The 27,184-nt window shown below is 44.6% G+C and overlaps 1 protein-coding gene across 1 annotated transcript in view; it reads left to right on the top strand.

Annotated features, from left to right (window-relative positions):
• The first annotated feature begins 1,264 nt into the window (after positions 1-1,264).
• LOC8024676 (WD repeat-containing protein 86) overlaps positions 1,265-27,184 on the top strand; it is a 283,179-nt gene continuing 257,259 nt past the window's right edge. The window contains exons 1-2 of the mRNA XM_042287445.1: positions 1,265-1,352; positions 6,928-7,280. Coding sequence (XP_042143379.1) covers positions 1,265-1,352; positions 6,928-7,280 — 441 coding nt within the window. The remainder of the gene's footprint in view (positions 1,353-6,927; positions 7,281-27,184) is intronic.

The following is a 27,184-nucleotide window of genomic DNA, read 5'->3' as shown; positions in this document are numbered from 1 at the left end:
TTTCTAAAATTGACCTTTCAATCGCGCAACTGTAATAAGGACTGGAGATCGATCGAAGGGTTTAGTTACGGTAATCGAGCGACCTGTTGATTTTCGCGAGTATAATTTGCTTTTTCGTTGGGGAGCAGAAAGCTGGCTTAATAAGAGTGAAACTGGCGTGGAAATTACAGCCGCCAGACAGAGGTTCTCACACAGTTGTTTGGAGGAAAAGAAACGACGCAAACGACACATACCGCCAGAACACTTTAGGCCGAGTTCCCAGTAAGTATGTGCCAGCGGCAGATGTTTGGCTGTAAACGCGTTCAAGTAAATGAGAGGCATCAAGTTGGCTAATGCCCCAACAGAGCTGAACTAGATGTCGACCCCCCCCCCCCTCTCCCAAACCGAACCCCCTTTTTTTTTCCCGCGTTCTTTTTATGTGGGACTTTTCATTCGCCTTTTTTGATGACTAGTAGAGGACAAAATGACCCAAGAGGGTTCTAGTCGTGTGAGTGTTGTTGGAGAAATAGCTAAGACGAGATAAGTCGCCTGACCCAGTGGAGGCGTCGCTAGTTTTTGTTCCTTGGAGCTGTGTTTATGGTGTCTGGAGCTGACACGTTACGTTTACTGGGCTGGTCTGATCGTTAACAGCGGAAAACGAATAGGAAATAAACAAAGGAAAACATTATTGAACATGGTATACCTTATGTACGCTTGTGCTGGCAGTGTAGTGCAAATGGTAGTGATAGGACCAATCAACCCTCGTATTAGCACCGCCTGACAGCGCTCTTCACTTCTTTATCCCCTTTCATTTAATCACAAGCCTGTGTTGGAGTAGAAATCACCTGGCAGCAGAATGTTCAGGAACCGCCGTTAAGAAAAAAAAACAAAAAAAACACAGAAATAAGAAGGAGCATGCAGGAGAGCGGGTGAAGTAGCAGCATCATAAAAACGCGAAAGCTAGAAAAAACCAAAAGCTTGGATTTTTTCTAGACTTTGAACGAGTAATCTTTTTAGTATGACTTCACAGTATACGTTCTAAAGAGATACACGCACCCACTTTCGGACAGAATATGCGGACAGTCAGTCAATCACCGCGACCAATGAAAGGAGCTCGACAAACTATAGGGACCCAATAACGTTTCCATCAAAACCTAACGTCCACACCATGAGCACTTCGTCTGAAAGAAAAGAAAACAACGAATGAAAGTTTGCAGGGCCCCGAGCAGGCGGATCTCATCGGAGCGCAAACCCCGGGGCCGAAGAGCCAAGCCCGGGGCATGCCATGGGTTGCAGCACTTCGCGAGAGCCCACACAGCCCCCAGCCGCCGCTGCGAGCGCCCACCTCCAGGAGCGCCTCGAACAGCACGAAGGTGACGCCCCATGACGTGGTTTTCATTAGCAGCTAACGCCCCACTGTTGGAGACGGTTGATACAAGCAGTTGCTCTAGCTTTTCCAGGTTCTACATAGAGTAACTGAAGATGGATGGATGGATACGGCTGAACCCGTTTAATTGGGTGGCGGATCGCGCCACCTAGTCAAAGCTTTTAATTTTAACAGTTAAGTAATCTCCAGTTTACCAAAAACAAACCCAGTAGGGTTAAGCCTTTAAACAGCATATTTCTAAGTTCGCAATTAATTGAGCATAGAGAAGAATTCCCTATCGCTGCTAAGCACGAGTCTTTAACATTCTCCACAACCAAAAGTTACAATCCGTGTGGCGGTAGTGCTTCTTCTCAACCTGGTGCGCGCACTTCCCGCTCTACGAAATAAATGGTTAAAGATGAAAAAAAATGTTATTCTTCCCGTGACTTGTGGAGCCAATCTTATGGCCTGTGCTCGGTGGTCTCCACTTTCCCAATGGATGTTTACGAAAAATCCTATGGTCAGCTATCAGCGTATATGGCACTCTATGGTCAGCCAAAAGAAACCATAAAACACGCTAGAGCCACGTGCAGAATAATCCACGTCTTCCAAGCTATTGACTCTTAACCCTTCAGATTTCTATAGGCGCTTATAGAATAATGTTTCCAGGAAGATATATTGACTTGCGACAGTTGAATCTCATTTTGCAAGCTATAGAAGAAAAAAAAAGTATATCCTTAATGCTATAGATCCGCGACTATTTAGTGAGCTTTGACCGGCTGTGGAGTATGTCCCTAAATATATAGACTCACAATAATTTAATTTTTCTTAGCTGACCCAATCGTGTTTTATGTCACCAAAGCTATAGGACACTGACCTTTCAATGTGCTTTAGCCGACTATTCGCGACTCCAGCGACCTATAGGGGGCGCCACCACCAAACAAACATGGCGGCTGAGTCCAGGTCGCGTCGGCACGGCCGGGCCACCTGAACAGGTGGCGCGTTCAATTTAACAGATTTTCTTTTGTTTAATGCCTAAGTTTATAGGTATTTGAACTGAGACGGTTAAGCGTAGCCGGTGCACATAAACTTGCAGAGCATAGTTTTGTTTTCCCGGTGTTTTTTGTTCTTTTCATGTCAACTTTCGTTTTGGAGATCTCGTTCAAAACCGAAACTATGGGCTCTGGAGAGACGGTAATATACTAATCAGTTTTGATCATCTAAGGAAAGCGGCAATGACTGCAGAATTCTTCCACCGACAGTAATTTTCAGCCAAGTCGCATGCCTCGACCATGCGACTTATCTGTCCGCGAAATCGAGCTTTTGTGCGTACCCGCGTTTAAGAAACAGCTTCAGTTGTCTGCTCGGTCAACAACACAGCCTGCAGGAAAATTACGAAAATTAAGGAAGCGCTTCTTAAGCGAAGGAGCCTGTTAACCCGCCGGCACCCCACTAAGCAGCTGATACTCGTATTTCAATTCAGGTTTTAGTACCAATCGAGAAGTCATTTTGACGAGCAGGTTATGTATCGTATGACGTACTATGTCCCACTAAAGCGATATTAGTATATTCTTCGGGTTGAAATATGAGCTTAGTTAACTAGCTATTAGGTGAACTGCTGAATAAAAGTATGTTTGACAGACAGAGATATACTAAGTTAAACTTTGTCACATGGTTCTATTCCGGTAGCATGGAGACGAACCCGGACAAACTGAAGAGAGTCTTCATTAGAGATTCACGCAGAACCTCTCTGCATTAAACTTGACTTCAAATCCTGAACGGATAAAATAAGAATTTTTGTGGCCGGTCAACCTGAGCAATGTAAACGTATATTGCTGCTGGCTTAATTCGACGGGGGTATAATAGAAATATTGGAGGCGCGATAGATCATAATGCCGTGACAGCTTCTAACGTTGCGAGACGCGTCCCCCACCTTTTGAAAACAGATAATTTCCCTCATTCGTCATTTGCAGCGAGCAGGCTTTCCTGAATCAAGTAATTGCGAAATCAGCCCAACTCCTTCAGAGTGGTCCAGAGGCTTTTTTCGGCGAAAAGCAGCCAAGGTGAATAGCCAACGCACTGACCGAAGTGGTTGGCTCAAACTTGAAGTTAATCGAACACAACCAAACTCAAGAAAAGCAGCTATCGAACCTTCCCATTCACTTGACTACAACATTGGTGTTCCCTCCCGTGAAATGCCTCGTCTGTCGTCCTCCCACTGTTCTACATCCTTATAAAGAAACCCCTTATCAGTTACCAAGTAGTCGTCACTTTGAATATGATTCGAGACAGACAAGACATCAAAACGTTTTTCCGCGATTCCTCCCCATCCAAGAAATCGAAAACACGTGATGGAAGGAAACAGTCTACTGAGGCTTCACCACACTAATGAACACTCAGGCAAACTTAAGAAATTTTCGGACCTTCGTGAAATTACACTGTTCACCATCGCGCCGACAACACGTGTCCGCGAAAGCCACCAGAGACGCGGAGGGGCGCGGAGCGACCTGGACCGGCTGGTTCCCGATTTTCCCGCTTGATGGCGTCCGTTTTGCTGGAGTCGCGAATAGAGAGAGATATACGTCTCTCAAGATATAGACTCGCGACCATTCAGTTTTTTCAGCCGGCTCAATGGTGTTTTATGTCGATCAGGCTATAGACCCGCAACCTTCTTCTTAGCAATGCAGAGGCAGGAAAGCAGAAGAGAGTCATTCATAAACTCGCTCGGGGCGCTAATCTTTTCTTTTTTTTTTTTAACCGAGGTTACACCGCTAATACATCATAGAAAAACAGTCTGTATAGAGATTCGAACGCGATTCACCGCGAGATCCCTGCTTCGAATGCCGCATGGCAATGAGTTCAAGGAGAAACTTGGCACACGGCATTCGAACCACAGATATTGCAGTTACTCGTGTTTGCAGGCTGCATTTTGTACGATGTATGAGTAGTGTGACCCAGGCTTTAGTCAGCTTAAAGGGGCGTACGTCGCCGGTGCTATATAACCGCGATCACAAAAGCGTCCTAAGCTGCCTATAGACCTATATGTAGCAGTTTTTCCGGCAGCTCTCCCTTCGCATAGACTTACCTCGGCGTTGATCTAACCTCAATTTTCTGCTTTTAGGTATAATTATCCCACTTTATCTCTTCCAGTGTATTTTTGTTACTTGTTAATACTAGTAATTCGTGGCGTTAACGTCATCTACTCTGCCCGTGTCGCTGCCATGTTTGTTACCCGTTAATATGCATTTCTCTCTGCGTGCTGTATTTTTTTTTTTATTCAATGTTTTTGTGTATATTTTGTCCTTCTGGAAGCGGGCGTTAAAGGGATGCTTAACCGAAATCTGGATTCCACAAAACGCGGCGGCAAAAGCGTGCAACGGGATGCTAAAAACACCACAACATCACTTATACAACGATATCTAGAACGGATGACCGTATTTTTCAAAAAAAAAAAAAAAAAGGAGGCGCATTTGACAGATATGTTCACGTCTTGTTTCTCCGAGGAGGAGAGGAAACGGCCTCGCGTCTTCTCCGCCTCGCCGCCTTGAGGGGGCGAAGTGAAGAGAGTATAGGAAACAAGATATCTTGACGTCACGAGCCTCGTCGGCCTCGTTCAATCTCGACCTCTTTTTCCAAAAAATACGGCCGTCCGTCCGAGATATTGCCTTACGAGTAGTGTCGTAGGGATTGTAGCGTCCCGCCTACATCTCCTGCATTGTTTTTATAAATTTCAAATTTCGGTTCACCATGCCTTTAACGAACATAAAGCCGCTACTGGGCGTTTTCAGATAAGATCGAACAGCCATGTCCGGTGACAATTTTTAATTTTGATGAAAAAAATATTTTCCTGGCTTCATGCCAAGGAGAACAAAAACAGTCCTTGTTTTGAGAAAAAAAAAACTGTCTTTGCGAAAACAAAATTGTAAGCACCCTCCCTCCTTTCAGTCACGTGCGCGTTTTGGGTATCGCGAGATGTTGGCACTTCGGGCGGCTTCCCCCCAAAAAAGCTGTTCTGGCTACGGGTCTAGAAATATTTACTGGCACATTAGGCATAAGAAGGATTGATTAAAAGTATAAAATACCGAGTATTAGGGTCAATATTTTGAGAAACAAAATCGCAAATACGGCACATTGAGCAATAACGCTCTGGAATAAAGTTTTTTTTTTTTCCTCCGTATCTAAAAAAGCTAAGGCCTTCAAACTCCGCCAGTGTGTTGTCCTCTATATAGTTCATCTTTGTTTGAAATATTGTTTGCCTGGTTAGCGGGAGAAATTTACAAGAATTGCTCACACAGGGGCATTTTTTATTTTATTATTTATTTAAGAATACTATCAGCCTTCACTTGAAGGCTATTACAGGAGAGGTAACGACAATATATATACAGCCATATGAAAAATTTGAACTCTATACATATGTACATAATGGAAGAAGACTGTTATACAATTTTTAATTGAAGACAACATGAACATATCGCTACACGTTGTAAAAAGAAGAGAAAAAGAAAAAGGAAAAACGCCCCTTTTTATTTATTGCTGGATAAATGTATTTTCTAAAAAAGACTCAAATTGGGACACATTTGCAAAGTTAACAACATAATCTGGGAGTTGGTTCCACTGTTCAATTGTTTGCACAAAGAATGAATATTTAAAAACGTCTGTCCTACTATTATACGGTTGGATGGGTTTATTGTAATTTAATCTGCGCGATCGCTTATGTGTCTCTTCTAAATATAGTTCAGGTTCTATGTCTAAGTTCTTGTTATACAGGGCAAATAAGAATTTTAGCCGCGCTATTCTCCGTCTAGTTTAATCTAATGATTGAAGTTCACACTGGCTAAGCATTTCAGTCAGAGAGTCTGTTCGTTTGTATTTATTAAGAATGAAACGTGCAGCCTGCCTTTGAATTTTTTTCTAGTTTATTGATGTCTAGTTTTTTGTTTGGACTCCATACAACGCTGGCGTACTCTAAGATAGGACGGATCATCATCTTAGAAGCTGTCATTTTGGCATTACTAATTGCACTTTTTAACTTTCATTTAAGGAAGCACAAACTTCCACAGGCAGAGGAGTAGACATTTTCTATATGGGTTCGCCATTGCAAATCTTGTGAGATCACCACACCAAGGTACTTAAAACTGTTTACGATACTCAAATTAACATTGCCTATATTATAACAAAATTTCAAAACGCTTTTCTTGTTCGTTATATGGATATTGGTCGACTTAAGAAATTTTATTTGCATTTGCCAGTCCTCACACCATTGCCTTAAATTTTCCAGGTTCCTATTCAGGGCCGGCGATATACTCCCAAAACCAAACTTTTCCAAATTTGATAAATATTAACCCCGTTAAAATAAACTTTTTCACAGTATTCGCCGAAAATGCGACGCCACCTAGCGACAAACGCGTGACCTTTTGAAACTGGGAGCTACTGCCGTTTGAAATGAGCAGCGAAAAGTTCCGCGTCCTGGCAGCAAAAATGTGCAACAGAGGAATAGAAAATTTCATGTACACCGTTGGAGTCCTGAATAGAAGAAGCGCGATGCGTGAGTGATCGCTCAATCGAGGCCCTTGTGCTTGCAGGCGGCATCAACTGTATGGCCCTCAGCGAAGACAACTCCCTGCTTGTGTCAGGAAGCGAGGACGGCCGCGTGCTCCTGTGGAGCACCCAGTCTTCACCGATCGAGCTGCTGGGCACGCTGCGCGGGCACTCGAGCTACGTGACCCACTGCGTGGTACACGGCAACTACGTGGTGACAGGCTCGGCCGACGGGACGCTCAAGAAGTGGTCCATCGTGGACGCCAAGTGCGTGCACACATTCGAGGGACATGGCGCCCGTGTCAACCGGGTCGCCTGCACCGCCGACCTCATTCTCAGCACGTCGCACGACAAGACGGCGGCTGCGTGGCGCTTCAACGCGGACCTCGAGCTACAGGTCAGGTTGCTCCTTTCTGTTGGGGCGGAGGCTCGGAGACCGGACATTGGACCGCGCGAGCTACCCCATGATTTCTTCGATGTGTGCTTTCTGGTCTTGAGATGGACCCCAAACGACAGCATTATCATACTAATTAGCATCAATCTTGCGGTCCGTTTGCCTCGCACATGTAATGACAAGGTTTAGGGAACACGTATCTATATTTAATCAGAGGTGCACGGACACCTGTCAACAAGCCCAAACCTGACTGTAAATCTTTGCTCTCAGCCACCGTCCACCCTTCTCGCGCGTTATCAAAGCAGCGCACGCGAGTTGCTCGCGGCATGGCACTCTGGGGCATTATGCGGTTCAAAACAAATCAGGTCCGGGCCTCGGGCAACCTAGCCGGCAAGGAATAGCAGTGCCACCAGGGCGCCCGAAACGTACGCTACCAAAATATTTATTAGAATCATTATAAGCATCACCTGGGCGCCTTCATGATTTGAAGGAAACGTGCCGGTCTACGGATCTCCTGGTGACAGGGTCGACTCTATCTTAAGGTTCCAGCAATGTCACAGAATCCTATTGCGGTCAAAGTGCCACGTAACGGAGATTTAGGCGGATCATTCAGGATGCTCAAATTATACGGATAATCCTCATTCCTCCGCTGGGGCGGGTGGTCTATATGTCTTTTGTTGGCTGGGCACGTCATCTTGCAAATTTTAGTTTTCTTTCATTATTAAACGCCACATTCTCAGCTCTATCATTACCACAATAATATGTTAGTACTATTCTTAAAGCCGCAGTCCCACTGCCAACAGATCATACAAATGTCAATCCGCAGTCATTGTCTATTGCGTGTCTATGACGGTTTTGTCACACTGGACATGACAAACTTTCTGTTCGAAGCATGTATGAAGCTATAACATGCTTCCAACATGCCTGAGGCGTATCTCCAGGTAATCATGTCATCATGTCTGCAGCGAACATCGTATCTTTTGTATGACATATGACATCTCTGATAGCGGCGGAAGGCGGTGAGCGCAGCCCGCACGTGAGCAGTACCACTCTCCGACTCTAGATTTTCCTGTCAACCGCGAATATGAACGACCCATGCGGGTCACAACATAGGGCCGTGGAAATAAAACGCGACCTACAAATCGCCACAATCCTGAAGTCCCCACGTTTGACTGCGTCGCCTGCGCTCGCAGGAGCTGGAAGAGCGCCGACTGTTGCGCCAGGTGGCAAGCTGCAACAAAAGCGCTGTTAGTGGGCCCAAGGAACGAGGAAGCCTCGGCAGCAACGGCGAGAACGGAGAAGGCAACTCCTCGTCGTACGACGGCACGTCGGGAGACGACGACTCTGACAGCGAGTCAGACTCCACGTCCGACCGGATCACTGTCTTTCGAGTGAGCCGCTGTTCACATCGTTTAGGCCTTACGCTTACGGGTTCGTGTGTGGCGCACCGTTCGGCCTACTGGTGGAGATCCATTGTCCTTGGTGCATCTTGAGCCCGGGTGTCACTGCCGCTGACGGCAGCGCTGACTCAAGTGCTCACGTCAGCGACAGCTTAACTGCAATTGCAGACCATTCTTTTTGACATAAACAAGATTTAGCGCAAAATATCCATTGGCGGATTCTTCGAGAATGCGTCGGCATCACCCTTGGAAACGCCACACACGTGCCCCTTTGGGAAACGCCAACGCTGACCCCTTCACTTTTTTTTTTGCCTTTCTCTTGCTCCATCTATTTTTCGCTGCCTCTTTTTGGCCTCGTTACGGGGTCAGTGTTAGCGTTTCCCAAGGGGCAACATCTGTGGCGTTTCCCAAGGGTCATGCTAACGGATTCCCCAGGTATCCACCAATGGATCTTCCTGTTTGTTTCTTTTTGGACCCCTCTTTTGTACTTTTCCTGTTAGAGTACGTCGACGCCCTTGGATACGGTCATCTATATCACTCGTGGGAAGAACCACATCGATTCTACTCGTGGAAGGAACCGCATCCATCGTTTAACTATACAGATACATCACAGCCCACGCACCTCTACTACGAAAGTCCAGAGCGAAGAAAAACCGCCGACTGCACAGCGGCAACTGAGCTCGCCCGCATTCCGCCGCGCCCCGGCGCAACATCCCCTAGAAAGCAAAGCCGAATAAGTGATGAACGAGTTGGCGTCACCAGAAAAAGCCAATGCTAGACAGGGATTGGACACGACGATTGCGTCAACGTTCGGCTCAAGCTTGACTCGAAGCCGAGCGCTGACACAGCACTCGTTTCCAATCTGCAATCCAATCTGTGCCTAGCGTTAGCCTTCTCTGATTAAGCATTTCAATCGGCACTTGAGCTTTGTTATCTAGGAGGTGATGCGTGGCGCCACCTTCACTCTGGCTCCGCGCCAGCGGTGCGCCTGACTTGGTCGAAAACGAAACGGTTCGTTTGAGTTTGACAGCGCCGGATACAGAGGGAGAGGTCGACACGTGCTCACGTCAGCGCTTCGGACCAAGGGAAGCGTCGCACGCGACAACTAACAACTTAACAAGCGTACATCACCACCGGGTTTTCGTCAAAACAAGCGTCAAAACAAGCGTTCTGATGCGAGCGCATTAGGAAAAAATGCAGCCACTGAAACGCAGCCTGACGTTGTTACTGCGGTATACTGTAGCGATCCTCTGTGCTCTGAAACGCCTAAAAACGCACACGAACGCAGAATTTGATATTTTTGTTGTTGTCTCTAGAATGACTAGTGGCATCTCGAAACGTCAAGCGAAAGCCCTTGCTACGCATTTATTTGTTTATTTATTGTTGCTCAAAGACATTCTTTTGGACGTATTGCATGAGCGAGGATTAGGAAAGAAAATCATACAAGGACAGAACACATATAAAACTTTGGGTTTAAAAAAAAATGAACAAACAATAAAAAACAATATCAGAGGTGCCCTTGATCGGCCCAAGCCATGTGAACCTTGTCAAGCACATTCAAGCCGAAACAGATTATCATCTTGGAACTAATTCGACAATAAATCGTCACATTTCTTCCTAAACAAAAACACGTAACGTTCTGCTGCCACAAAGTCTGGGAGAGCGTTCCAGTCTTAAATACACAAAACTAACGGAGACGAGATGAATAGATTAGTGCGAGATGGAAAAGGTTCCACTTTTTGGGTGTTGTCACATTGGGCCGAAATATCGGTTGCAGGCCTAGAGAACGTTTGTCTTAAAGTAGAGTCAATATAATAAATTCAATGTAAAAACCAGGGTGTCGAACCGGAACCGAACCGAACCGAAAACCGGAACAGAACCGTTATTTTTAGCCGAACCGGAACTGAACCGAACCGAAATCTTCGCCGCCATCTTGGAACTGAACCGGAACCGAACCGAAAAAAAAATATAACGGTAACCGGTTCAAAACGGTTTAAGGTAATTTTTTTTTTCTTTTTTGTTAGTATCACAAAATGAACATATGGGAATAAAAAATTGGCGGCTGTATTTTTATCTATGGATCAAATCGTCATATACAAAATTGAAAAGTATGGTAAGTTGTGGGTTTTCATGGCAATATGATTAACCATGTGTCACGTTGTCACGTGACGTCATGGTGTCAATACATGTTGTCACGTGGCCTCGTGACGTCGCGTGACTCACTGCGTCAACTCGATTCAATTTGGGGAAGTCACTAAATGTATTAACATTGTTGACAGCATGACGTAACATGACATCACGATTTCGCATCGAGAGTCACGTGACACCGTGACGTAAGCAATTTACATAACCCCTGGTCGAGTGCTCGGGTTCGTGACAATGAGCACCGCCAAACATTCGGGTAACGGCTCATGTCAATTACATACGATAATAGCCCAACTCTAACAATATCTGAAGCTCAGCCCAAGCTTTTGCTTTCAAAACCCTAGCCGCCTAGAGCATGACTGTGATGAACACTGGCGGTATCAGATCACGTGGCCGCTTGTTTAAATTGAGAGTTGAGGAGATATCGACAGCTGTCTCTTTTCTTTATTTTTTTCTGCATCTGCTATTAGGGGAAAACTAATCGATGTTTCCGCAAGCTATCAACGTTAGGGGTTATTTCTTAACACTATTTATTGAAAGTACAAGAAAAATTGTTGCAAGACCCATTTTACATTATTGAGCACCCAAATATTCTTTCGTTGTTGCTGAACTGCAACTGAAAGATGTCCCTGAGAATAGAAGTACTAAAATTACTAAATGCGACTTATTAATATGACGTTACATAGAACTACATCTGTGTACGGAAGGAGTACTAAAAAAAAAAAAAGAAGATATTTTAGTGACCTCAGAGAGACAGCCGAACGTCGGCAGTCGCTGTAAGTCTCACTCGAGCGTCGTTCTCAAGGTATTTCCCAAGTTTAGACTCCCTCTGTACTTTGCTTAAAGGAGCTATAAAACTATTTCTATACATCACTAAATACTATTCAGGATCGCTCCCTAACATTAATAACTGCTTGAACTTGGCTTTGCTCTTTTTTCTAGGCAATGGCAGTCGCCAAAAAATTCGAGAAATATGAGCATCGTTCATCCCCTCAATTCGGAGCCAAAAGCGGCCATGTGGCCTGGTGCCTATCTTATGCCGCCAACGTTAATCATACCCCCGCGCTTGGGTTTTAAAGGAAGAAAACGCGTGCTCAGCGGTGGCTCAGCTCCAGGCATTGTTAGAGTTCGGCTATTCTCATCACCGCACTGGCTGGACACGAACCACTACCCAAGTGCCTGCCAAGACATTGATTGTTACGAGCCGATGTACGGTGCTCACGCAGTCCTCCTGTCCAATTCATGAGCCGCGCTCAACTGTCGTCAGGCAGGTGGTTTTGATCCTACAATTGCGACATCAATCTTTGGGAAGGCAAGACTAAAAGACATACGGTAGTCTCATTTGATCCTCGCAATTTCACCGCGACAAAGCAGCTTCTGAATTAGTGGCGGCCTGTGCGAGTAAACTTGGGCCAGACTAGGATCAATACGCCTCAGAAAAATCATGAACATTCCAACCCGATGTCGTTTTATGACCCATCTAAACTTCACGGGGTGCAAAATAAAAGCAATGAAGGGTTGCGGTTAACAAGTGTCAAATAAAATTGTCGAATGAACACACACCAACGGAGGAGGCAATTCGTCAGGAATGCTTTCAGCCTTTCCACTCTGGTGAAGAAGGAAGACCAGCGAAGCTGTACTATGGTGGAAATGAAGTAATGGCCGGCCGCAAGTCGGCAAGCCAGAGTGGAAAGTCTGGAGGGCTTGCCGCCATCTATGCGCGACGGCGGCAACCAGACAACCGGCAAGCCGGTTGTCTGGTTGTCATCGTCAATTATAGATGGCGGTAGCTGTCCAGAGTTTAGTGTCATCATTTGTTTTCCTGACGGACACGACACTGGGGAAACTAGCCCTTAACAGCTCCGCTGTAAAGAAGTGCGTGTGTGTGTGTAGGGGGGGGGGACGGGGGGAGGGGGGGAGGGGGGAGTTTCAAAAACATACTGTGTTGTAAAGGTTCCTCTTCCCTGCATCTTTGGCGCAGACCAAAAAGCGTGACTCCGGAAACTACTTTGCTTGCAAAAACACTCTTACCAAAAAGCACGTTTTTGTCGTGCCAGACGCTCGCGCCGTTCCTAGTGAAAAGCGTCTGACTCGCAACTAAAGGGTCGTGGGTTCGAATCCCGCCTAAAGTTCTGAATTTTTTTTTCCTTTAAGGCAAAATAATTACTTTTAAAAGTGAAATCATTTGAGACATACGGTGACCTTTAATTCGCATTACATGTCATGTTTTAATCACTCTCATTCCACGCGTTATGTCACGTTTCACGTGAGCATTGTGGGTTGCTTGAAATTCTTGCGCTAGGGTATGTAGCTCTGACGTATGAACCTATGGACCAATCAGGATTTTCCAGTCACGCCACCGACATCGGCTTTTCTGCGACATGAGCTCCTTAACGCTATCGAGTTAAAATCATCAGTTAGCAACGGTGATGCTCATTTGCAAATTAAATTGACCGGCATCTTGTCAAGAACAAACCTCAACAGCCAGGCTATGCCAGCTTATTCTGCATAAGAAAATGTTCACTTGGGCAAGCGCTATTTTGGGCCAGATTGGATCTGAGTGCGAAGGTGCGTATGGATTAGAGTGAGCAATTGCGACTACTTCTTGCTGCATGATTAGTGGCATGCATGCGGTGCTGAGTGTAAACAATGTTTGGTTAGAACAACAAGCATTTGGATTGCCGTTCGGTGTTTCTATGAAAAATTGACTGAAAGGAATTATCCTAAAACTTTTGTTAAATTCTGAAAATTTCATTGCTTTTAGCTCAGTTGTGTCATCATCATATACATATATATTGTGAAGTGTATTTCGTAAACCTTATTTCATAATTAGCATGAGCACCAAGGTGCTCATTTCATAATTTTATGTGATGTAATTAATTCCTTAGTTCAAGGACACAATCACGATTTCATTTTTAACACTGCGACACAAAGTTGTACCAAACACGGGTATTTTAGGCGACCTACCACACTTTGCGACAACATTTTATACCGTGTAAATAGATCAGCTTGAACTTTAGAATTTTACTTAAACACGAAGAAAGCACAATAAAACACAGTATAGTTCTAAATTTGAAGCTTATCTATTTACAGGTATTTACCAACCAGCTCAACTCTTTACTCTTGTATTTAAACATTTTGATTCAGGTAAAATATATGTTACTGGTAAACAAAGGGATGTGGAGTCGTATGAACACGACGTTATGTATGTTTATGTAAATTTTTTTTTGTGCCTTTGCGTCGAAGTTATATGACTGAAGTTAATATTTTTGGTACCTAAGAAAGAAAAGTAAATTGCACAGACGATCGAAGAAACTATATAGTTCATCGTTTCACGGCGTAAATTGTGTATATTGCCAGAAGAACGCGAAAAATATATTCTCAATTTAGCGGTTCAAACCGGTTTGAACCGTTATTTTTTGTTCCCCGGAACTGAACCGGAACCGAACCGAAAGCCGTGAACCCGAACCGGAACCGAACCGATAAAAATTTCGGTTCGACACTCTGGTAAAAACACACAAGCGCAAAATTTTCCTTCCTTCTCTAAAGAAAACAGACCCAGATTTTGTTTTGAACTCGTGGCACTAGTTTGATGAGAGTATTTTCCAGAAATAAAGCGGACGGCTTTATTTTGTAAGGCTTTAAGATTTTCGACAAGGTAATTTTAGTGCGGGTTCCAGATTATATTAGCATATTCTTGTTCTGGTAGAATAGTAGTTTTATAGGCACGCAGACATGTTTCTTTGGGTGCCTGGCACAGTATACGTCTTAGAAAACCGCGTCTTCTGTGTGAGTTTAATATAATGTCAACAATGTGTTAATTCCAAGTTAAGCTGGACGGGAAATGAGCACCTAGGTATTTATACGACGTGGCGGCTTCTAGTTGGAGAGAGAGAGAGCAGGCTGTACTGGGTCATTATCACATAAATTTTATTGATAACTCTCATTAGCCGTCATTTGCTAATGTTAATGTTAAGCTGCCATTTTAAGCACCATTTAATACATTTGTCAAGGTTAGTTTGTAGAACGCGACTATGACCTGTACTAGTTATTTTTCGAACTATGGCGTAATCGCCTCCAAACATTGTGATTGTTGATGCTAAGGTGGATGGGAGGTCATTGATATAAAGGAGAAACAAGAGGGGACCAATTGCGCTTCTTTGAGGAACACCTAATGTCACGGAATGTTTTGGGGTATAGTTTAACCTTACTGATTGGTTCTATCACGCAAAAAATGTCGGAATATATTCTATGATAGGTGGGTCTATTTGAAGATGGAAAAAATTTAAAAAATGGGCGACCATGCAGAACTTTATCAAATGCCTTTGCAAAGTCCATGAAGATAGCATCAGTCTGGGTGCCAGCATGAGCGTTAAAGTGCAAATTTGTGATGAACTTAAATAGTTCAGTATTACATTAGTAGTTTTGCTTGAAGCCCTGCTGATTGAAACAAGGAAGTGACTGCCGTCGAGGTGGGACTTGATAGCTGTAGAAATGACGTGTTCCATTACCTTGCACGGAATACTTGTGAGGGATGTAGGCCGATAATTGGAGGGGTCGGTCTTTACATGAGATTTGAAAATTGATTGGACGATAGCAAAACCCCAGTCAGTTGGAACAGTGCCAGTGTCAAAGACTTTGCTGAAAAGCAGAGATAAAAGAACAGAGGGCGAGTGATTTCAGAGTTGGGCAGAAATACTCAAAAATGTATTTGGAAATACAAATACTGGAATAAAATGAAATAGTAGCTAAAATATTGATACTAAAATATATCTGTAAAAATGTATCGCAATACGTATAGGAAATACGTTTTAAATAGAGGGAAAAAGTATTTGGAAATACAGATACAGGAATACTGATAATGCAATACATTTTTCAAATTTGTTTGAGACGAAAACTGAGATGAAGCTTAAAGTTTCAAGTGGAAGTTTTTGATCACGAACTTCCTATCCCGTAGGCTTCGCACTTCGCATTGAAGGTAGTGGTTTCGGACGACGAGGAGTCTTCAAGGGCCTCAAAAAAAAAGTTCCATCAAGGACTGACCGCGGTCCCTTGCCTGACATCTTGTCTGTCTGACGAGGGATGCGAAAAGACTTCGACCTCTAAATAAATTATGCGTCACCCTAAATCTCATGAATACGTTACCACACCCCTGTCCAATAAGGACGCCCCTGTCAACATTGATCACATGACGTCACGGTGGAATGAACTGGTATTCTTCATCTGTAGGTGTGCCTTGAACATTTAACTTTACCACGCTGCTGTATGAAAGGACAATACGTACTTTCGCTGTAGGTTACTACCTCGTTGAAGATTGTGCAGGCAGTGCCATTTGGAATTTTTGAGAATGGTGGACCACCTGAAGGATCCTGGAACACATGTCTTATCTTCTGCTACTGTTGAAAAAAAAAACAATACGGTGGCATTTGTGCTGTGAAGGTTCCTCCTGCCAACCCTCCGCAACCGACGCATGGATCGCAGTCCTCAAGTTTCGCATCATCCAAACAGAGACCTCTTGGATTGCGACCTGATATTGCCGGCACAGGTGCGAGCTCTACGAGAAACAGCGCGTCCGTGACGAGTCGCAGGTGCACGAGGTCTGGGTCGGCACAGCGAGGCTACGTCTGGCCTCCTTCCTGGGTGTCGGATCACCAGAGCAGCGGGTTATGTTCACGTCGGCTGATGACGTACCCTTGAGCCGTGCAATATTACGGGCGCAGCAGCAGACGCATTCGAATAAGTGTTGAACTTCACAGCGTGAGTCATCCTACTATTTCAAGTCAACCACCGCCAGGTTCGTGCTGCAACGGACTGTGACTCGGGTTTGCCGGCTGACGGTACTGTGTCCGCTAAGGCAAGATAGACGGTTAGCAGCGGGCTTTGGATGCCAGCAAAAAATGACAAAAAGTTCCTACCTAAGGACCTGTGGCAGAAGATGCTCAGAGTCCACTCCTGGCAGGCCATCTGATTCGAGTTCCTGACTAGGCAACACTTCTCAAAAGAGAGAGGAGGGCGCATAGAAAAGTAGTCTGTAGAATCAGAAGGAACCTTTGTGAGCATAGTAACAATGCCCCAGCATCTCCTTCACCCAGTGCCGTCAAGAGTAAAAACAAAATGCGTTCGGACTTGTGTTTTTTTTTTTCTAGGGGGGGGAGGGGGGGGGGGGGAGGGGGGGGGGGGAGGGAGGGAGTATTTCTCGAGAAATGTAACGAAATACATTTCATCTTGATTGTATCGCGATACAAAAAAACGTTCAAAATGTATTTCGATACAGGAATACAGATACTGGTGAAAAAAATGTATCGCAATACAGAAAGACAGATACCGAATGTATTTCTAAAATACTATCGCGATACATTTGTATCGCGATACTGCCCAACCCTGAGTGATTTAACATTTTTAGTACCTTTGAAGATGTGGCATCATCACCACCGACGCAGTGAGACGGGAGTTTATCAATAAGTTTTGCGATAGCATTACTTGTGAATGAAATGCGAGACATGGGTGCAAATTGAAACTCGGGTTGCGAAGAAGCGGGAATGATCTTTTGAATGAATAGAGTCGAGAAAAAGCTACTGAACATATGTCCCACATCGCTATCGGACAGGCAGTCACCCTCTTGGTTTGTGAAAAACGAATTACTTCGAGTTTCACTGGGATTTAAGATTCTCCAGAACTTGCGAGGATCGGTTCTTAATACATGTAGCAATTTGCCATCGAAAAACTTTTTTTTTATATTTTACTTTTTTTATTTTTGACCAAACTCTATGTGCGAACTAATCATCGTCTTTTTTGGATATCTTTCCTTTCTTGAAAAACCTTTTCTTTTTGTTCAGCATACGTCTTAGGAAATTTGTGAACCAGGGTGAGAGATAGTCGGATGCGATATTGATTTTAGGAATGTTAGCTGACACCAAATTCTGAATTGCGTGTTTAAATAGAGTCCAATTTTCTTGGATGAAGTGATCTTGATAAAGAGCTAAAAAGTCTTCAAAATATGCATTTAGCGAGATATATTCATAGCTTCCATGTTTTCCCGAGCGTAGTTATATACTGCCCTGCGCTTGTTTGCTCGGTTTGCGGAGGTAAAACCAGTTTCAACGTGAATAATCCCATGATCACTGATGAAATCAAGTACGTTTATTGTGCTTGCTTGGTCAGGGTTGTAGACAAAAATAAGTCTACAACCGCGTTATCTCGGGAAGGGTTGGTTACTAGTTGGTGCAGCCCGAAACAGCTAGGCAAGGCAAGAAAATCATTGCAGTAACCCGGATTGGCACACTGAAATGAGGAACCAAGCATCGCCTAGTCTATACCTAGAAAATTGAAGTCGCCTGCTAATATTTTGTCATCGTTTAGGTAAACTTCAGTTATGTGCCCCAGACAAGTATGATTGGCATCATGCAATTCACTGGAGTTTGTGTTTGGCGGACGAGAACAAGCACCCATTAAAACCTTACGAAAACCCAGCTGCAGACGTATCCACAAAGTTTCAAGAAACGTGTCATAAGTTATTAACGTACATTTTAAAATAGCTTCAACTGCAATGAGTACACCACCGCCCCTTGCGTTTGGGCGGTCTTTATTATACAAGTTATATGATTTGTTTAGTGTTAACTCTTTGTTGTCTACGCGTTTCGTCAAGCAAGTTTCAGTTCCAATAATTGTGACAGGTTTGAAAGAGGGGGTAATGTATTAAAATTCATCTTGTTTTGAAAGTAAACTACAAAAAGTTACAACAAAAAATGACAATGTCGGATAATAGAACGTTGACGTACATTCCGGTTTCGTCAGTCGTCTGCACGGAAAAGTTCAGGTGGCCTTTGAACAGGTGCGACAGTTTCAGTAGCATGAGTCATACATATGCGTTTCATTATAAACATGCAACTTATCAAACAAAAGTTTGTCCCTATATGCTGATCCCTAAACCGGGCGGCAAAATCAGGCAACTTTTTTCTTTCGACACGTACTCTCGGTTAAACATCCTCCGAAACCCATACCTTGAGTGACATGTTTTTTTTTTTTTTATTTGGCATAATTCCGGAGAAGGTTATCTTTGCCCTTGAAACTGAGAAACCGCGCAATTATTCAAGGCCTATAACCCTAGACGCTTTTGCCGCAGTCGGTCTGCTCTTCCTATTTCGCTAAGGCTAGGCGCGTCAGTTTCTCTTTGATAAAGTTAGATACCACTTCTTCTGTGTCACTCCAAGTTGCGTTTTCACATTCCGGCAAACCACTAAAATTATATTTTTTTCTGAGCATCTGCCCATCAATGTCATCCAAAGAGTTCCTTAACGCAGTAAGTTGCTCATGCGCACTCGCAGATTCCCGCTCCACAATAGCATGTGTTTCGGTGACGTTAGCCAGGTTCTCCTTTATTTGGCCGATTTCATCAACTCTGACTTCAGGGCTGGAGACACGAGTGCCCAGGTCTGCAATAACTTTCTTGGTTTCGTTTAGTTTGGATACGTTTTCCCTCTGGTTTTGATTGCTACTTGCTATGAGACTATCAACGGATTCTTGCAGTTTATCTATTTTTTCAGCGTTAGTGGGACCGGGGTTTAGCTCAACGTCACCTGCTGATGAAAGTAGCAGAAAAAGTACAGTAGGACAGCGAACTGTTTGAAATGACGAAACGCTCCATAACCAAAAATGTTGAACAGTGTTGGGGTGAGTCTTTCTTTTCGAGCAGGACGATAACGTACCGACTCGGATTTGGTGCGACACCCATTTATACATTCAGATAAGATTTGCAGCCAAAATAACTCAGAAGATCGGCAATGTCTAAGGAATTACTTAAGTGCACACACCTGTGAAATATTTGCGACACGTTTAGTGCAGCGGCAGAGCTTGGCTGCAAATCGCGAGGCGGCCGTCCTGCCGATCCTTTTCGTAGCCTTCTGGCAAGGCATGTGGTGGTTGTCGATTGATTGAACTGCCTGCCGTCGAGATTCTGAAGGGAAGTCGAAGAAACTTGGAAGCGTCCGAACGGCGTCAGAAATATTGTGTATTTCTGCGATTCGCCCGCCAGAGGTGCTCGTCAGAATCCAGCTCGAGCGTCGAGTTCGCTGAAGAATGTGCCACCGGAGAACTTTGCCAGACATTCGTCTAAGGTTGGCAGGATCACCCGCTCTCGGACCAGGTACTTCTTGAGCTCGGTGTACCCTACGCAAATATGCAGTTCGCCATTTGCTTTCTCTTGGACGATCATCATCGCCCACCGCCGCCGCCATCCTCATCATCATCATCATCGTCACCGTCGCCGGGTCACTCTGGACTCTGCCCGCCGCTTTCGCACGCAGACCCTCTCTCCACCAGATCGCGACAAGGCACGGCACGACTCGCACCTGTATTGCTATGCTAGAATAAACCTACGCAGTTCAACCAATCTTGTCTTGACCACGACATTGGTGATGAGGCCTTCGCTGACGAGATGATGGTAGATATCGGCGTTCCAAACTTCGATGACTACGCTTGAGATCGTGGCGGCACGTGGCAAACAAAAACGCTGCCCAGCCAGCAACAGACGATGCTCGCTCAAGGTTGGGCGATGCTCCTCTGAAAGATTCGCGACACGTTTAGTGCACTGGCAACGGGTTTCGGAACGGGTTTCGTAACGAGTTTCGGAAACAAAGAAGGTTGGAGGACAATATATTTTCGCTAACACAGTGTATAGAAATAGCGCAAAAAGAAAACAGACGGCTCTGGCTGGCATTTCTGGATATCAAGGGTGCCTATGACTATGTGAACCAAAGGAACCTGTGGGACATAGTGGAGAGCTTAAACCTAGATGAAGGTCTAACAGCAATATTAAGGAACATTTACAAAGCCATCTGTATATGTCATTTGATCCCCCCTCATGTAATGCATTTCATCTGAAATGCCTTTGAGGTAGAACAAACTGAACTAAACTGAATAGAGATAAGACGAGGCCTTAGGCAGGGGTGCCCGTTAGTGCCTTCGCTGTTTATGTTGTATCTGAGAGGATTGGAGGATAGACTAGAGAAGAGTGATTCGAGCTTTCGTACAGTAAGCTGGCCAAAAAATTCAGCAATCCTTATCGGGATTGATGTATGCGGATGATATTGTACTACTGGCTAAAACGAGGACAGAGTTGCAGGAAATAATGAGCGTCTGTGGTAGGGAAGGAGAGGAATTTGGTTTAGAATTCAGTAGTGAAAAATCAGCAGTCATGATTTTCAACAATGATGAAGTTGAGAGGCTGAAGATACGGAAAATTACAATTAAGAGAGCTAGTAAATACAAGTATCTAGGAGTATGGCCTGGTGCAGAATATCTCAGTGAGCACGAAAAGTATATAATAGTTAAGGGCAACAGAAATGCAGCTGTAATTAAAATAGAGCACTTTGGAATTACAACAGGTATGAGGTGGTGAGAGAGATTTGGAAAGGGGTCATTGGTGCCTGGCTTGGCTTTTGGAAACGCAGTGCTATGCATGAAATCCTAAGTGCATGCCAAGGCTAGAAATAAAACAGCACGGAGTAGGTAGGCTGGCTTTGGGGGGCACATTGCAAAACGCCAAACCAGGGTGTACAAGGAGACATGGGATGGGCGTCACTTGAGAGCAGGGAAGCTGTGAGCAAGGTAGAATTTGAGCATCGGTTGAGGCAAATGGACGGGGAGAAATGGGCACGAAAGGTTTTCAGCTATTTATATATGAGGAGTATAGACACAAAGTGGAGACAGCGCACTAGGAAATTAAGAGGAAAGTGTTAGGCTATAGTGGAGTTACAGAAGAGCAGGTCTCAGTTAAGAAGAAAGTTAAGGCCACAGGAAGAGATCGGTGACTAGAGGGAATGCAGAAAAAGACGGTTCTGGAAAGTTATAGACTAAACAAAACAGTTATTGCCATAGAAAGCATTTATGACAATTCTAGGGTAGCTCATTGTTGTTTGAGGCGAGTACGGGTGTTCTGCGAACCAGAACATACAGAGCGAAGTATCAGGAAATTGATACAGTGTGCACTGCTTGTGGAGAGGAGGACGAGACGGCTGAGCACTTGATACTCTACTGTAAAGGGCTTCACCTCATGCCTACCGAAGACAACATAAATTTAATAAAGTCGTTGGGTTTTAGACGCAGCGAAGGTAGAGTGGATTTCAAGACAGTAGATATTGCTAAGCAAAGATTAAGTGAATGGTGCCAGAAAGGGAGAGAAAACTAGGTATGTTCTTATTAACTGATGGCAAGGGGGTTTTATAGCCTCACTTTCTTTTCAGTGCGGAGTGAATATGGTTTTCACATTTAAATATTCTAAGCCTCAATGGTAAAACAAAATGGCTAGGTAGCGTGAGCTACCGCCCGATCCAAAGGGCTCAGCCGGATTCATCCATCCATCCATCCATCCCAGAGAACTTCCGGTTCGTAAAAGGAATGAATACAAAACACCTTAAAAATCCCTTGAAAATAAAAAATAAAATTTAAACAGTCTTGTCGTAACCGGCGTGTCAAAAAATTAATTTTACGTGAAAGAACAAAAGTTTTAGAGCACTAGTGACGGCGCGAGACGCAATTTAGTCCGTAGTCACCGCCATTCTACTTGTTTTCTTTCTTGTCATTTTGGGCGCGTGGAGGAGAGGTGGATCGGCTTCGCCTTCACGTTAAGGTAAAAAGAGCGAATTACCATCTCATTGAGCGAATGACCATTCCCTGACGTCATGGACTTTGCGCGCAGAATTTCAAATAAATCTCTCGCCGTGAGTATTGCTCAAAAAAAATTTTTGCGCGTACATTTTTTTACACGCGTGTCTCAACCAGCCTGTTTTAAAAAAAAAGTTTTTATGAGCTTTTTGATACCACTGCTTGAAATGTAGATGAAACGTTTAACCAACCAATTTCCAGGTAACCGCTGAAAGAACGAAGGAGTGCGAGATCTGTTAAGATGTTTCGACTATTCATGTAAACCAACTTGCCTCCTCTAAGATGTAATATTGTACAGCCGAAGGCTCTTATTCACTTTACAACTTTGATGTACAGGGTGCGGCCGTAAAACCTTTCACCTTTGGCACGCCTAGCAAAAATCGAATTTCAAACATACATGCCTGAAATTGGGCACACGAACGTCATTTATTCTAAAGTTTTTTGCCTATTTTTTTTTCAGACGTCAACTCGGGAGCAGCGAATTAGAAATATAACAAAAATGGCAGACGTGCATTTCCTATGGCCTACACCCGCCCGTTCGTCGTCTGCTATCTGGCTCGCGACGCCGCTCCCGGGTGGCGCACTGAACGCAAAAACGCGGGAAACGCCCCACGAAAGGCTGGTGTCGGGAGAGATAATCGCGATAGAAAGTGATTTGAACGAAATATATGAACGATTGTTGAAATTACCTGTTTCAAGTCAAGTTTTGACAGATCGTCATGCAAGCAAGAAGACACCATGATGCGACGACATCATTTATTTACAGCCTGGAATAGCAAGTGGTGCTGCTACCGTTGCACACAAGTTCGTTTTGAGTTATCATTTCATTCTGATTTTTACAGGGCCGCTGTAACACATAAAGTATTTTTTTTTCATACAGCTTGGGTATAATTAACATACATGTCGCGAGACATATTTGTAAAAAAAAAAGAAATCATATTAATTGGAGCAGAATTAACGGCGCTGGAGTCATTTCGGATGGCCGGTGATAAAATGGCTGGTATTTGAGAGAGATAGTCGTCTTTTTGCTGGTTTCCCATTGGTACCTCTATCAGTAGCCTCTACTTCGCTCTTTGCGTTCGGCAAGCAGCACGAGAGAAAGTAAGAGGGAAACTAATAGTTTAAATTCCGTCAGGTAGTGGAAGTTGTGCGTTCATTCAATTGTTTATTCTTGAGAGATAAATCTTCTGATACGCCTCTTCTGTCACGGCGATTTGAAATAATGTTGATGCTGCAGCGGCCCTTTAAACGACTAGGGTTCGGCCGATTCGATGTGCCCGCCTTTTACAGACACGCAAAGCCGAAGTGGAGCTTCGTACGCCAGGAACGCCCTTTCGCGCATCCCATCGTCGATCTCGAGGAACGCGCCATCAATTTTTTCTTTCAGCTCTTCGATGCTGGGGATCCTCTTCTTGTAGACAAGTCCTTTTATAAATCCCCATACGAAAAAATTCGCACATATTTAAGTCGGGGGATCGTGGAGACCAGTCCATATAATCTGATCCCCGACCCATCCACCGCCGAGGGAACGTGTTATTGAGCCATGCCCTCACACTCTTTGCGTAATGGGGAGCCGACCCATCCTGCATGAATATGCAGTTTTCTTTTGTCATGTGGTACTTTTCAAGCTCAGGAACCATTTTCGTTTTCAGCTTGTCCAAGTAGGCATCTGCGTTAACGGTGCCATCGAAAAAAAAGGGGCCCACTATGTCTTCACGCCAAATCCCACTCCACACTGTCACCTTTGGTGAATGGAGATGCCGTTCGTCCACGACATGAGGGTTATCGCGAGCCCATATCCTGCTGTTTTGGCGGTTCACACGTCCAACTAGGTGAAAGTTTGCTTCGTCACTAAATAAAAGAAATTGCAGGTGCCCCGGGTTGCTCTTAATTCGCAACAACTCCGCCTTGCAAAATTCTAAACGTCGGACGTTGTCGCCGTCGTGCAGAGCTTGGACAACTTGCATCTTGTACGGGCGCAAATTCTTTTTCCGCAGAATCCGTCGTACGATTTTTTTCCGAAATTCCAAACAACCTGGCTGCTCGTTTTGTTGACAATTGCGGGTCGCTCTCGAAAACAGCAAGCACCGCTTCAATGAGCTCCTCATTTTTCAGCAGGCTCTCACGTTCACTGACTGGATTCTTCTTTTTAAAGTCTTCTCCACTCATAAAACGATTCCCCAAGTCAAAATAGTCGGGCGTGAAGGCGGGCGTTTATGAAATGCAGTCCGAAATTTTCGTTGTGCTGTGGTCACCGAGTTCCGCTCCACGTACCACTTGACTGCCTGGGCACACTCACTTGCCGAGTATTGCGGCATCGCAGGGCGGCGCGGAAAATATTTTGATAATAACTGCAGAAGATAGTGCAACAAAAACAATAAATAGGAACAATCAAGATGCCTCAGCAGCGGCACTCTTGATTCCAAAGTTGAGCTTTCACCGGGAACGGACCCGTCAACAGATGAGCAGACGACAAAGGAAGACACACGTTCGTCTGCTTTAGAACATATTTTTAAAGGAGGGCGGCCGCCAGTTTCTAAATTTCAAGTAAAAGGGCATAATCGTTCACCCCCATAGTTCGGTAAAATCACTTTTTATCGCGATGATCTCGCTCGACACCAGCCTTTCGTGCGGCGTTTCCCGCGTTTTTGCGTTCAGTGCGCCACCTGGGAGCGGCGTCGCGAATTAGATAGCAGACGGCGGACCGGCGGGTATAGGCCATAGGAAATCCACGTCTGCCATTTTTGTTATCTTTCTGATAATTCGCTACTCCTGAGTTGACGTCTGAAAAAATAGGCAAAACACTTTGGAATAAACGACGTTCGTGTGCTCAATTTCAGGTATGTACGTTTGAAATTCGATTTTTGCATAGGCGTGCCAAATGTGAAAGTTTTTACGGCCGCACCCTGTATGTGTAGCATTTATGCTTTCTAGCACTGGTGATATAAACAAGCTCAACAGGGTTGCAAAGACGGTGCGACCGGAAGGCGCTTGGGATGCAAGCGGCAGTTCATGTTTGTAAACAGCCGAAGGGCCTATACCAAATGATTGACGAAAGAAAAGTAAAAGCATTGTACCAAAACTTCTTTTTTTATATATATATGAAAGATTTCATACGCTGCGGTTTTCGCGGCAGCTTACGCAACCCTAATCTGTACCGACAAACGCATGCGGGGAGCGCTACGTGCTTCTCATCGTTATGAGGCGCGCGCGCCTTATAATCTACCACGTGGCTCCGATACTTATTTTCTGGTTTTGTTGTCAAAACCCGACCTACGAGTTAAATGCCGTGTCAAAACCACATGATAAATGATGAGGCGTGTGCGAACGGCGATAAGGCGCGCGCGATGGTTTTCAACACGAAAAAACCCGACCTAATGCCGCGTTCACGTTTGCGAACCGGCGGCCGAATCCGCGAGAATTCTGACGCTCGGCAACTAAAGTAAGCAGAATTTCCGGCGGATAGCAAGATCGCACTGGGACCAATTTTGAACGCCGGAAAAAAGTTTCCTCTCGCCGCCAGCCAATCAGAGCGCACGGGGGAAGTGGCGCTTGCTGACGTCAGATCAACGCTGACGAGCTGGCGACGGTGGACGATGGCGACGAGACGCGCGCCGGCAAGGAGGAGGTTTGGGAGCTCTCGTCAGCTCTCGTCTCTTCGGGACGCGCTGCGCCGCTCGCGCCGCGCACTCCGCCGGTGGCAACAAATGTGAACGGCCCGATTTTTTTTCGGCGAGCGAATCCAGTCGCCGGCGAGTGCGTATTTCGCAAGTGCGAACGAGCCATACGAGTTGTATGCCGCTCCGCTGTAATACAACTTTGAAGGATCTCAAGGACACCACCACCAACCGACGGGGTTAATATTTTCACGTAACCTGTCAAGCTTTAGATAAATATTTATATTGATTTGAATTGCGATTTATTCAAATCTCAGCTAACCAGAACAGCAGAAATACTCCTTTTCCGACAAAAGAGAGGAGCGGTTTTCGAGCGCTTCAATTTTATTATTTATCTTGTCTTTGTTTTGTACATGTGTCATACAGGTCTAAATAGCATTATTTCTTTGCTTGAAAGTTATACCTTAGAAGAAGCGACGTTTTTGTTTTTCTACGTACCTTGTTATTATGTCCACTGTCGGAACCGGTAATAGAAAATTGTAGAGCCCATCCACTTCACGTGAAGATGGAGGACCAGCGAAGCTGTTATCTTTACGACACCTTTACGACAACTATATGACATCCGTACGATTTACATATGACTGCATTGAAGACACGTACATGACTTCGTTCATTATTTGTCTTCATTTCATTCTTAGTGACTAAAGTGATCATTGCCTTATGACAGGGGTGGCCAGAGTGATATGGGGTTAGCGGCCGCAGACAAATCTACAAAAATTCAGAGAGCCACAGGGGACAGCAAAAAAAAAAAGGGGGGGGGTGGCTACTTTTAACACGAAACGATATGGAGGTAGCAGTCTTTTTTCAAATGGGACGAATTTAATTGACGACTACAATAAATAACTCCTGGCAGCAGAACGTTTCTTCAACCACTTGGCAAAAATGAATGTATGGTGCGCTAGCCAGCCACTGCACCCTGACGCCCGCTATGCTTATACAGTTAAAAATTGTTTCTAAAACAATACAAAACAAAGTCACTGGAGAGATCTATGTGTTAAAAGTCAGTCCAGCTGTACGTGAGGAG

This window comes from Ixodes scapularis, unplaced genomic scaffold (assembly GCF_016920785.2).
Source record: "Ixodes scapularis isolate PalLabHiFi unplaced genomic scaffold, ASM1692078v2 PGA_scaffold9__187_contigs__length_104089568, whole genome shotgun sequence".
Lineage (NCBI taxonomy): Eukaryota > Metazoa > Arthropoda > Arachnida > Ixodida > Ixodidae > Ixodes > Ixodes scapularis.
The sequence above is the reverse complement of the archived record's forward strand: the minus strand, read 5'-3'. Positions and strand labels throughout refer to the sequence as shown.